This window comes from Leptosomus discolor, chromosome 9, assembly GCF_034619465.1.
Source record: "Leptosomus discolor isolate bLepDis1 chromosome 9, bLepDis1.hap2, whole genome shotgun sequence".
Taxonomy (NCBI): domain Eukaryota; kingdom Metazoa; phylum Chordata; class Aves; order Leptosomiformes; family Leptosomidae; genus Leptosomus; species Leptosomus discolor.
In genome coordinates, this window is record NC_141399.1 from 21,458,976 (window position 1) to 21,471,654 (window position 12,679).

Below are 12,679 nucleotides of genomic sequence, written 5' to 3' on the forward strand. Positions count from 1 at the left end.
AACCAAGAGGTCAAGAATCTATTAATGCTAATCTTCCTCCCTTCCCTGATGTAGCCAGCCTGTAAGACTTAGAAACAGTACATTGCTTTTCACTATCCCCTTGAATAAGCCAAAAATTAATATTTTTAATAAATAAAATGTATCAAAATGTGTGTAAATGTAGGGATGTTTAAAATGTTTTTAAGAGGAAATAATATTTTGTCTCAAGGGAGAGTTGGAATATAAACCAGAGCCAGAAGAGACCAAACCACTTACCCTTGTTCTCCATATGTCCTTGGGATACTGAATGGATATTGGCCCTCATTATTTGATAATACTTCATTAAAAATGAGTATTTAACCTTTTGAAGAAAAAGGCAGAGTTCATAATGTGTTTTTATTGTCTTTGATTTGGCTTCTATGCTGTTCCATACATTTCTTTGCTTCCCTACTGCAGCACCACGGTAATGTAATGCATAAAAATAGTGTTTTCATCTTCCAACTTCACACTGTAGATTAACTCCCATTATAAAATTTGTCATACTGATACCTTATTGAGATTCTGCTTTCGTAATAAAAAACGTCCATTTGAAACAGGAAGCAGGCCTTACTAATGCTGCACATTTTGTATTCAGTCTAAAGGCACAGGAGGTTGTTAGACACAAAAAAAAGAACCTACTTCATTTTTCCTGATACAGCTCCTTGAAGCAATTGCATCTATCTATCATTACAGCTGCCCCAATGAATTACAAATCAAAAATTTATAATAGTCTTCCGGAGTTCTCCTGAGATTTGTGTTAGTTTGCTTTATTTATTTACTTTTGTGGGTTTTAAAACATGATCTAGTCTTCTGTAAAATGACCATAGACTCTTGCTTGAATTAAGTGAGGAAAGAGCTCCTTCTAGTGGTGGGCGATCTGCTTCAGAAAATAAATCATTCTGACAAGTAGCAATGTTTGGGGTTTTTTCCTTTCCAGTTCCTTGGTTTCAAATATGCTATCCTGTTATCCAGCAAAATAATAAAGAATTTCTTACTTTTCTTAATTATCTTTTTCTTTGATATAGCATTAGAGTTTCAGAATATTTTTAAAATTCAAATATCTGGCTCTTTTTTTCATCATCACTAATGTTTTTAAAAGGTCTTGTTTAAGTAAGATGTATTAAAATGTCTCAGTAATTGTTTAATACGTTTTTAATGATTTCAAGCTGTTTCTGAAAAAAAAACAGATAGGTAGTTTATAGTAAAAGGAAACATTAATTTTGAAACTGTTTGAGTGTAATTTTTCTTCCAGGAAAGAAACTCCCACTTGTATTATCTAGATACCTAAATTCAGCTGAAAATTTAAGCATAATGCATGAAGTAACAGAGGGTATTGTAAAATGTATTATAAAGTGTTAATGCTATGTTTTATAAGAATTGTGTGATTGTAAATATTCCTGATTTAAATTACTGGAGGGAAATAATTTATCTTTGCTCAGATCACTGTGCTTCCTGTGATTCTAGTCTTGCATAAGAAATATAAGAAAGGTCATAGTAGGTCAGACCAAAGGTCCATGTATTTCAGTATCTTGTCTTCAGCACTGCTTGCAGTCACACAGGAAGAAATGCAATCACAGTAAATGACCTGAGAACAATTATTTTTCTAGGAAATACATAACTTTCTAATTTGTCTCCACAGGACTCTCCTCTAAAAGCTGTACAGATGTTGTGGGTCAATCTAATTATGGACACCTTTGCCTCACTTGCTTTGGCCACCGAACCTCCAACAGAGGCTCTATTGCTAAGAAAGCCGTATGGCAGGAACAAACCTCTTATATCCCGTACCATGATGAAGAATATTCTGGGCCATGCTGTCTATCAGCTTACTCTCATATTTACACTTCTTTTTGTCGGTAAGAAAGTTTGTTAGGCTTGTTGTTTAGTTTGGAAACATCTCGATCTTGTAGCCTGACATATCAAAACCCTTTAAATGTAACCTCTTAATGCACATACCTGAAGTCTGTCATAGTTAAACAGCTAGCAGGACTGAGCTGTTTAACGGGATCAAAAACACCAGGGGAAACAGAACAGATGCAATAGAGGCATTTAGTCACCTTCCATATGTTGTTTACACTGGGACAGGCCTAAGTGAGCTTTTTTGCCTCCTAACAAAATGTAGGTTTGGGTTTGGCAAAAGTTTATGTTAAAGCATAGCATGGAAGATTACATTAAAATCGGAGTATCTATCCTGCTGCTTCTATATTGAAATTTTATTTTGAGATTTGTCATCTTTAGTTGGCATGTAACAACAAATTAAAACACAACAAAAATCAATATCCATTTTACTAATATCTGTAGAAGCTCTAATCGGGAGCAAAATGTTTGCCATAATCAAGAAATAATGCTGATCTTAAGTAGTATAGATAAGCAAGTAATCAGTATTAAGTGATACAAATAACACTCTGTTTTTACATTTAACATCTAGAATAGATATTAAAAAGGGAAAACAATCTAATTTGTTAGATTACTGGACTCTTCTTCAGGCCTTGCTAGCAATGGATGCTTTTTATAGGTTGTATTTTGGAGAAGGGAGAGAAGGAGGAGGAATGTTTCTTGCTGCAGGGAATCATAGGGGCTAATAATAGATTCTGTTGCTCCACAATAATAAGTGAACTTGCTCAAAGGACTGGTAATTTTATCAATTGGGTGTTGTGTTCTTGTCATTACATCATTTCTGTCAAATTACATGCGCTGCCTTTCAGGTTTTTTCTTTATATACAGACTTCTATATAAGCTGTAAATGTAAATTTATGATTCTTAGGAGTTTATTGAACTCCATTGTGAAAGTCTTGCTCCACCTTACCAGCAACTGGCAGCTTATTTGGAATGCTCAAAGGAAGTGATGGTCTGTTTACAGTGGAGCTATTTAAACCAAAATAAAAGCCAAGTTTTGAAGTCAGATGGTCTGTAATATTGTTAGGCTTATAGTGTATTTTGAGAATGTCTAGTGAGTCTAAGGAAATTGTAATTTCATATTCTCTAAAACAGGTGTAGAAGGTCTTGGTAATTCATGTAATATGAATCTTGGAATGAGAATTTATGTGAACTTTATGGGGACTTTTAATGGTCTTTGATTTTTGTGATTCAAAATACTTTATACCGAGCCTCAATGAAAAGAAAACCAGGCTTTTTCACCCTATTCTAATTACTTCTGTGTGTCTCTGGAAAACCCATGCATACTGTGAAGAACGCAGCCCAGCCAGTTTTCTGATAAGCCTGGCAAATACAGTCTTTTCCTTTCTAAACTCCGTGAGGCTCAGCTTTGCTGTAATATGATGTTCTAAACTCAGTGTTTTGATAAATAAATTCCAAATTAATGAGAATTATTTATATTTTGATCAACTAATGCTTCATTTTTTGTAGCAGGTTTCTGTAGAGACTAGTACATCAAGTTTTTCTATTTTTTCTATGATGTGGCAATAAATACATTGTGTTTGAACATACAGTAATGCCTTTGAGACATCAGGCACATCAGAAATCCAGAAGTCACTATCTAGTTCTGTCAAAATGTAGTATAAAAAAACCCTTAACCTCAGCAACTAAGCATAATCTACTTAAATTTGATGTACTATAACGCCTTTTGGAACATGTTTGGAAATAAAAACTGGTTACAGGTTTGACCACTGCCATTCCACAATAGCAGCATGTTCTGCTTTGCCAATTAATGATGAAATGCAATAATAGAGGATTAAGGACAGGTACTCTCACTGAGGAAAGTATTATTCATATATTTGCATTTGTGTGTGTGTTCAATGAAAGCAATGTAATGTATGTGTATATGTATAAAAGATAAAATTATTATATCTATTTGCTTTCATTAATTTTTTCCTTTATTGTTCATCTGTAGTAAAGGGAATGTTTTCCAATAGTTAGTTATCTCTTTGGCGATGTATTATCTTCTTAAATATCTCTGCTCTCTCACAGTCTAAGTTTTGTGGCCTCATATTGTGTTACTGATATATTTGTGATATTGTAATCTACTTTCTGTCAAAGGGCTATAAGCCAAATTCTTTCTTTGGAAATATGCTCATTATTCCCAGTGACTTGAACATGAACTGCTCAAATATCCCAAGGCAAAAAAATGCTCACTGTTGACTTAGCTGATGGAATTAACAAAGGAGAAAACCTGAGGAAACCTTTCTTCTTCTTTCTTCAGAAAGTCTGAATACAATGCTGGTGGGATAGCAGAAAAACGTTCAAGTTTTAATTTGCCTTTATTAACAAAACACTGGTTATGAAAATGAGTAGTATTGTGATAATCTACTCTTACTTCATTCATTATTTGCACTGTCATGTGAATGCCCCATCCTTACTTTAAGACAAAGCCTCTTTCGGTAATAGTATGTTATCTGTAACCTTTGCATATAAGAAAGTGGATGAAAAATTAGACATGAGCTGGCAATATGCACTTGCAGCCCAGAAAGCCAATCGCACCCTGGGCTGCATCAAAAGCAGTGTGGCCAGCAGGTCAAGGGAGGTGATTCTGCCCCTCTGCTCTGCTCTGGTGAGACCCCACCTGGAGTACCACATACAGGTCTGGTGTTTCCAGTACAAGAAAGACATGGACCTGTTAGAGCAGGTCCAGAGGAGGAGCCACAAAACTGGTCAGAGAGCTGGAACAACTCTCCTGTGAAGAAAGGCTGCAGGAGCTGGGGTTATTCAGCCCAAAGAAGTCTCTGGGGAGACCTTATTGCAGCCTTTCAATATAGCAAGAGGCCTTATAAGACAGAGAAGAGAGACTTTTTACCAAGGACTGTAGTGCCAGGACAAGGGGCAGTGGTTTTAAACTGAGAGAGGGTAGGTTTGATTGGACATAAGGAAGAATTTTTTTTACAATGAGAGTGGTGAGACACAGGAACAAGTTGTCTAGTGAAACTGTGGATGCTCTATCACTGGAAATGTTCACATTTCATGCTACATGGTGAGTAATATGGGTTTGAGCAACATGATCTACTGAAAGATGTCCTTGCCCCTGGCAGGGGGATTGGACTAGGTAATCTTTAAAGGTCCCTTCCAACCCAAACCATTCTATGATTCTATAAGAAAAGAGGTCGCCGAGGTGCAGATATCTTTTCAAAACTTTCCTCATTTTTACAGTTACTCATCATGGGTTGTATCGTGTTTTTTTTTATTGGTCAGATCTAAAAGCAATAGCAAAATTTTCAAAATAAAGAGCAATGCTTTATGGTGTGCTTTCAAAGCGAACTAGCAGAATGATCAAAACCAAATCTATTTAAAACCAGGAATGTCCATGATTTTTATCATTAATATCCTTGAATGCTTGTCAAGAGTTATGCCATACTGGATAAATGGGTAAAAACTGCTGAAGAGTGGTAGCTTCTAATTACTGTAGAAAATTGCGGATATACTGTCAATGGTCTTAAGTGCTTGGTACATCCGAAAGACTTGGCTTCTTAGGATAATTAGTACTTCGCTAGAGGAAAAGTACTAATGAAAACTATTCACATAGGTGTACTGAGTTACTAGCTAAAAGTCATCGTTTGAGAAGCTTCTCGCTCAGGATGTTTAGATGTCTCTTGCTCACAGGTGTTACAGATTCTGCCTATATTATGGTAAGTGCAGAAAGAAAGATGGTAAAGCAGAGTACAGGAGGCAACTAGCTAAAGCAAACAAGGGAAATATTTAAGTTTGATTAATTTATTCTAGTGGAAACCTTTATTTTTGTCTTATACGTAGGTGAGAAAATGTTTAAGATTGACAGTGGGAGGAATGCACCACTTCACTCTCCTCCTTCAGAGCATTACACTATTATCTTCAACACCTTTGTCATGATGCAGCTTTTCAATGAAATCAATGCACGGAAAATCCATGGCGAAAGAAATGTCTTTGATGGCATCTTCAGAAATCCTATTTTTTGCACTATTGTACTGGGTACATTTGCTATTCAGGTAATGATTTGGGCAAGAATTGGTAACTGTTCATCAGAAATTTACCTTAAGTTTTTTCCTGTGTGTTTTGGTTTTGGTTTTGTTTTTTAAATCAAAGTGCTGTTGGAGGCACACTCGTAAAGCACCTGGTTTCACATATTTTCTCAATCAATACAAGTGTCAATAATGGAAAATGTTATGTAGCCATACTAATACAGCATAAATTTTGATCATTATAACTAGGTCAAATCTTAAATAAATCTGAAGATGTACAGTAATCACAGCCATCATGATTTGTTGATACTGTTACTGGATTTTTTTGAAGAAATTATTAAATAGTATACCAAACAATACCAACAAAGCATTTTACATTAATTTACTACTCCATGAACAGGCAAATTGGCCTTCAAATAGCTAAAGCTGATCTGTTCCTCTGAGGTCAAGTGCCACTGCCAAATGCTACTCGACATTCTCTGTAGTACTACTTCTTGGTGGTAGTTCTTCATGACTGTCTCATGAGTTTGCTGTTCCAGTTATATGTGAACATCATTACAGAAATACACACTTTTCCCAAACAGTTGTAATTTTTTGTCTGTAAGAACTCTAATTCCTCCTTCTGCTCCTGTATCCATCCATTTGCTGGCATCTGTCCTGTACTCAATACCATTTGATGATACCTTTTAGAAGTCTGCTGCAGTCCTTGCAATCGCCTAGAGTTGAGCTATTTCTATCTTGACATTATTGCTCAATTCTGCAATGGCATCCTCTCTGCTTTCCTAGCAGCTGAAGTACTTAAGTGCACAGTTCAAAACATTAGGATTGCCCTCTGACGGTGAATCAAAAAGGACATGTAGCATAAGAGTATTTGGGCTGTTACTCTCACTTGCTTTTAAGTCTCTTTTTAAAATCAGATCATTTTTCTTGGGACAACAGAAAGTTAATCATTCTATTAATTTTCCACTTTGTTTATTACATTATGGAAATAGAGCTTTGCGTAATGTTGCTTGCTGAAGCAATGTCAGAAAAGTATTTACTATTTTGGCTGTGTGTTTCAATAGTTGGATGTGTGAGCCAAGCATTTTATTCTAAAGAGAAAATTAGTCTCCAGGAACGTGCATTCTGTAGATGGATATGGAAGATTACAGAAGTGATTTTATTTCATGTTTAAAACTTACTTAGTTCCATATGTATTTACAAAACTTTCTGTGAAGTACAGACTAATTGGCTTTGATGTTTCATCTTTGAGTGCAATAGTCCCATTAACTATTAGTTAGTTTATTTTAGTTTAGTCCTCCTCCTAAAAAACTCCTCCAAAAAAAGCAAAAAGCCAGCAGCAGTGGCCAAATTTTCAAACTAAAAATATGGAGACTGTTACAGTGCAGCCTTGTTAAGGATCAGAAAGTGCTTCTGCTACAACAGCTTGAGAAATAAGAGGGTAGTTACCACTCCTGTCTTCAGACTAGGAGTAGCTTTCTTTTATTTTTTTAATTCCTTTCCCTGCTTTCACAACAAAAATTTTCACGGTGAAGGAAGATGGATTAAAATATGGCATACCTACTATATAGCATTTAGAAATTTCTCAGTGTGGAGTTGTAATTTATTTCTCATAATTTTAGAATCATATTCACAAATTTTTTTTTTGTCTTCTTTGTCCTTACTCTCTCCAATCATTTTCCCACTACTTATCCACGGCCTTCCATTCTGTCCCCTTCATTCTTCCTGTGTATTTGCACTTCGTCTGAAATGAGTTTGTGTTCGTAATTTGTGTTTATTCACTCACACAGGAAAGCAACCACTTTATGTATTAGTCTTATTTTGTGTCTTAGACTGAACAAATTACTTTGAACTTCTCTTCTGCAGCCTTTGGCAGTTTAAATCTCTGGCTTGTGATTTCTGTTCCCTGGTTTTGCAGCAGCACTACTAACAAAAAAAATATCAGTAATACCTGATTTTCAGTTAGCAAAACCTTCTCAATCTGACCAGGCTTAGAAACTTGTTCAGATTCTCTGTGTGTTGGTTATCCTGCTACAAGGTGTGTGGTTTTCTCACCCTCTTTCTCCAACAGGACTAGATTTTGGTATACTATCAGTCTATCCATGATAACATGTCTATAAGTGTACAGTAAAATATTAATTAGAGGAAAAAATCTCTCATGCAATGGACATTCCAAAATAAACTACATCAGGGTCAACATATACCCAGCTGAGAATACTCAGGCTGGGGGAATACATGGGGACAGTCCTGTTTTCTTTCTTCCTAGGCATTCGTGTATGACTGTTGTTAGATATGGGGCTAAGGAAGCCTTAGTCTGAACTGATCTGACTTTTTCTCACCTTTAATTCAGGGTGCTGATTTTTAGTCACTGAGATTCTGCGGCTTTTGCTGGATGAGTTCCAACAATGTACTTCTGGTGTCTTGACTTAGTGCCACCTAAGAGTGTCAGATGACGTTTTTGGAATATAAGATAGTATTTTGATTTTGGGTGCTCTTTAGATTCAGTCCACTAAACACTAGACTGTTAATAATACGTTTGAGTATTCTACTGGTAAAATATGTTAGAATCTAACCAGCGGAGCTGTAATATGTAGAAAGACAAAGTGGTTGGGGTTTTTTGGTGGGGTTTGGGGTTTTTTTTTGGGGGGGGGGTGTGTTTTATTTTGTTTTTTCCCCAGAAAATAGTTACCCACTTTCTTCTCTGCTTTTCTTTGTAGATAGTAATTGTCCAGTTTGGAGGAAAGCCATTTAGCTGTTCTCCCTTGCAGCTTGACCAGTGGATGTGGTGTGTATTTATTGGATTAGGAGAACTAGTGTGGGGTCAGGTAAGCATTCAGAAATACGCAGATTTCGTTCTTTTGTTTTTATAAACTGATCAAAGATCTGATATTGTTCATCATCCTGCTATACCGTTGTTTCCTTGGTCTCTCACAATGTCATATTTAGCACACATTGAAATACAGAGTGCTCTCTAAGTACTTCAAGAATAGATGTAGTAGTAAGGATAATTTATCCCATTGTTCCTTTTGATTTTTGTTAATTTTCATATCTTTTCTTTCCCTAAGCAGGGTGTGCTATCACCAAGGTCTTCATTTAGGTTTTTTCGTGAACAACGTTTGATTCATAACCTAGTCCTTAGTCACAAAAAGAAATATAGGAAGGGCAAATGCACTGTAACATTGCCTGCAGTGGAGTACCCAATATAGCATGTGTATGTTCAGCCATGGCAAATTTTTGAAAGTGAAAAGACGTTCCAGTTCTATGTCAACCCACTCATTCTCTTGCTGACACTACCATTCCACCAATCCATGGTAGCTTTTTTACTGGCATAAGACTAAGTCCAGTGCATTTAATGTACACCTGCAGTGATCCTCTGTCCACCTACTTCTGTGTGTCAAGCATGGAAAGGGGGGTGAAAGAAAATTGATTTTTTCTTATAATAGTTGCAGAAAAGTGCAGTTTCATTCATGTGTCATTATCAAATTCTGCTACAGCCTGTGTTGTGTCATTATTAGCTAATATAAAATTACACATAGATGTAAAAACAAATATCAATGAGATGATTAAATAAGTTATGTGATTATCTGTCTGGAAGTAATAATACAGATACAATCAATGTAGTATTTTAACAATACTGATTGTATCTGTATTATTACTTCCAGACAGATAATTTTAGGTACAAACACATATTGCAAAGTTAGTAATAGTGGGGGGGGGGGGGGGGTTCATCTTTGAATGCATGATTAATGTATTTAAGTTGATGCCACCTGACACAGTGAAAAAATATGTGAAAAATGTGAAGTTACATTTTGTCTCTCAAAAGTAAAGATACCTATAGATCAACTAGTTTGCCACTGTGAAGAAACAGGTAAGAAATTGCCAACTGCAATTGAATACTTAAATGTTTCTGGTGGAACTGTAATGAATAGGTGTTATCTTTCCAACTTTTTGGGCAGCTGGGCCTCAGAATTTTTTGAAGAACTAAGTTCAGAGTCTTGACAGCTTTTAATGCATATGTTGCTGAAAACCACCACTATTAGATTGTTCTCCTGTAATTATTACCTGAAGATGGGATTTGATTATGACCTTGCAGGAAGAAGACCTAAAATCAGTTTGATAATTCGTGGAAAGAAAAGATTTGTTTTCAGCTAATTGGAAAATACCAATGTTGGGAGGGGGGAAGAAAAGCAGGGAAAGGGAGAAAAATCCTAGCTGTTTTATTAGCTCACTCAGCTGTGAAGAATTTCCCATAGACTTTGATCAATGTACTATTTGACTTCTAAATTTTGTTACATGTGATTATCATGTGACCAGTGAAAACTAAGAACAACATCAGCATCTGTTTTCAATTTAAAGATGGACATAGTTGCTCAAGCTTTATTGTGAGACCCTAGCCATTAAATTAAAACTAGTTTTGGAATACCTCAACAATTTTATCACTGAAAAGACTACAATTTTACATAAAGCAAAAACAGAGGAAAAAATGGTTGGAAGCTGGGAGAGGGCAGGTTTAGACTAGATACAAGGAAGAAGTTCTTCACCCTGAGGGTGGTGAAACACTGGAACAGGTTGCCTAAGGAAGCTGTGGATGTTCCTTCCTTGGAAGTGTTCAAGACCAGGTTGGATGGAGCCTTGAGCAACCTGGTCTGGTGGAAGGTGTCCCTGCCATAGCAGGAGGTTGGAACTCGATGATCTTTGAGGTCCCTTCCAGCCCAAATCATTCTGTGTTTCTATGAAAAAAATCTTTTTCTTGTGGTCAGGAAAGTGGTTGTTGTTAGTGACCAGAAAAGAAAAACACAAGCTAAAAAAATGCATTGTTTACATATTTACATGTTTTAGTCTGTGGCAAGTCCTCTTTTCATGGAGCTCTACAGTAAGAGAGACTTCCTTTAGAAGAGGTGCTGCTCTTCCTTCTCAGCTTTTTCTCTCCTGGTTCAGCACAAAATGAATTTGTTATCCCTTTGCTTTATCAGTCTCCTGAACCTGCTGTTCTTGTGAAGCACTAAAACCAATCAAGATTTTCAAGTTTAGTTGTTATAAGTCAGCACTTTTAAAAGTGATTTAACGTGTAATTGCTAGGAATCCAATCTGAGATGCTTTGAGGTACAGGTTTCTAAAAGGTGGCCATCATCACTTCTGAAAACCAAGTCTTTCTAAAATTTTTAATATTACATTCCCAGAACTATTGATCACTTTTTAAAACCACAATAATTTTTGTGGGAATAATAATTTAGTTCCTTAATCTACATCCAGTCTGTTGAGTCTGCCATTACCTGAACTGGGCAGGTGTCTGCAGATATGGAAAACAAATGAACAAACAAAAAGACATGTAAACACCCTAAGAAAAGAATTATAGCAGAACCTATCAGCCAGGCTGATAGAGATCATGAAAGAGAGGTATGTTCTATTGCACAGAATTGCTACTAAATACAGTTGTTTCTATATGTACTGTCTTGCAATTACTTCCTCAACATCAGTTTCATCAGATGCCAAACAGTCTGAAGTAGCTTCTTTCTGTAGAGTGCTGGCATTATAGTGTTTTGAAACCTGGGAAGCTGAAGGAGTTTCAGTAAGTATTTAAATAGCTAGCACTTAACCTTTTCTTCTTTTCCTCCTGTTCTGTCTTTGCTGGTGTCACACCGCTTCATTAATTTTCCAAGTTTACATTTTGTTTTTCAAACCCCAAAATGCATTTTAAAGTGGTTCTGTGGTAGTGTAGAAACTGGGGTTTTGAAATGTTTCTTTAGCTGCCTTTAAAAATAATGCAATAGAAATGGAGTTGTGGATCATGAAGTTTGAGGAGACTCTCAGCAAACTCAACAGTTTATTTTCATCCTGAAAATATTTGGTGCCTTTTTACGGGTCTTCGCTATATCCATTCCAGTTTTCCAAAACCGTAAAATATATTCTCAGCAACTTCCCTGCAGTTTTCTGATTCTATCTCCATCTTTCACATATGTGGGTTTCAGAGATGTGATTGCTCACTGCTGAAACAAAGACAAACAAAAAAGAAAATTGCAGCACTTTTTTGCTAAATCTAACAGTTAACTTTGTAGGAGATTTCATTTTTTAAGTGTACGATATGTTCCAGATAATGTCTTATTTAAATAATCATCTGCTTATATTTTCATTCAAGCTGAGAAAAGAAATCAGAACAAAGAGAAAATCACTGCCCAAGAGGGTAACACTGAAACGTATTTAAAATAATTGTCATACCATTGTCTAACTACAGTATTTGAGAATTTTTAAGATTATTAGCCATCTCCTGTATTAATTACTTCAAAGCACTGCTTTGGTGGGCAAACAGGGTAAGAAGAGGGCCAGAGTTAATCAGAATTTATTAGTAATAAGGACACAGAGAAAGAGAGAGCCTTACAAGTAGTCCACCAGGGAGACAGTCAAACCCACACCTTTCAGGAACCTCATTTTTGATAAATGCTGAGAGAAGAATTTCAACTGGCTGAAACAAAGGGAAGTTGAATACATGAATCAATGTAGTGTGAGAAGATTTATAAGCATAAGGTGCAACTAATCTTCAGCTCACGTTAACATACATTAGATTATTATTAGTCATTAGAGATACCCAAACTCTGACTGCAGAAGTATCAATCTTGCTAAGTTTTCTTTAAATAATTACATTCAAAAAACTTAGATCATCTTTTAGTTTTTTGAGAAAGACATTTTTCCCAGCCTTAAAGTTGCTGCATAGCTGTATATTGCCAATATGGTTTAAGGAAGCAAGTAACGCTAATTGTTTATACAGTAAACTAAGTATTTTT

At 35.9% G+C, this 12,679-nt stretch overlaps 1 protein-coding gene across 17 annotated transcripts in view; it reads left to right on the forward strand.

Moving 5' to 3' along the window:
• The window catches only part of ATP2B2 (ATPase plasma membrane Ca2+ transporting 2), a 186,327-nt gene that overhangs the window by 156,128 nt on the left and 17,520 nt on the right, over positions 1-12,679 (forward strand). For 15 of the 17 annotated variants that reach the window (XM_086470078.1, XM_086470081.1, XM_086470085.1 and 12 more), the window contains 3 exons: positions 1,658-1,871; positions 5,716-5,927; positions 8,618-8,725. In XM_086470078.1, coding sequence (XP_086326204.1) covers positions 1,658-1,871; positions 5,716-5,927; positions 8,618-8,725 — 534 coding nt within the window. The remainder of the gene's footprint in view (positions 1-1,657; positions 1,872-5,715; positions 5,928-8,617; positions 8,726-12,679) is intronic. The other 2 variants (XM_086470087.1, XM_086470092.1) reach the window with 1 other exon arrangement.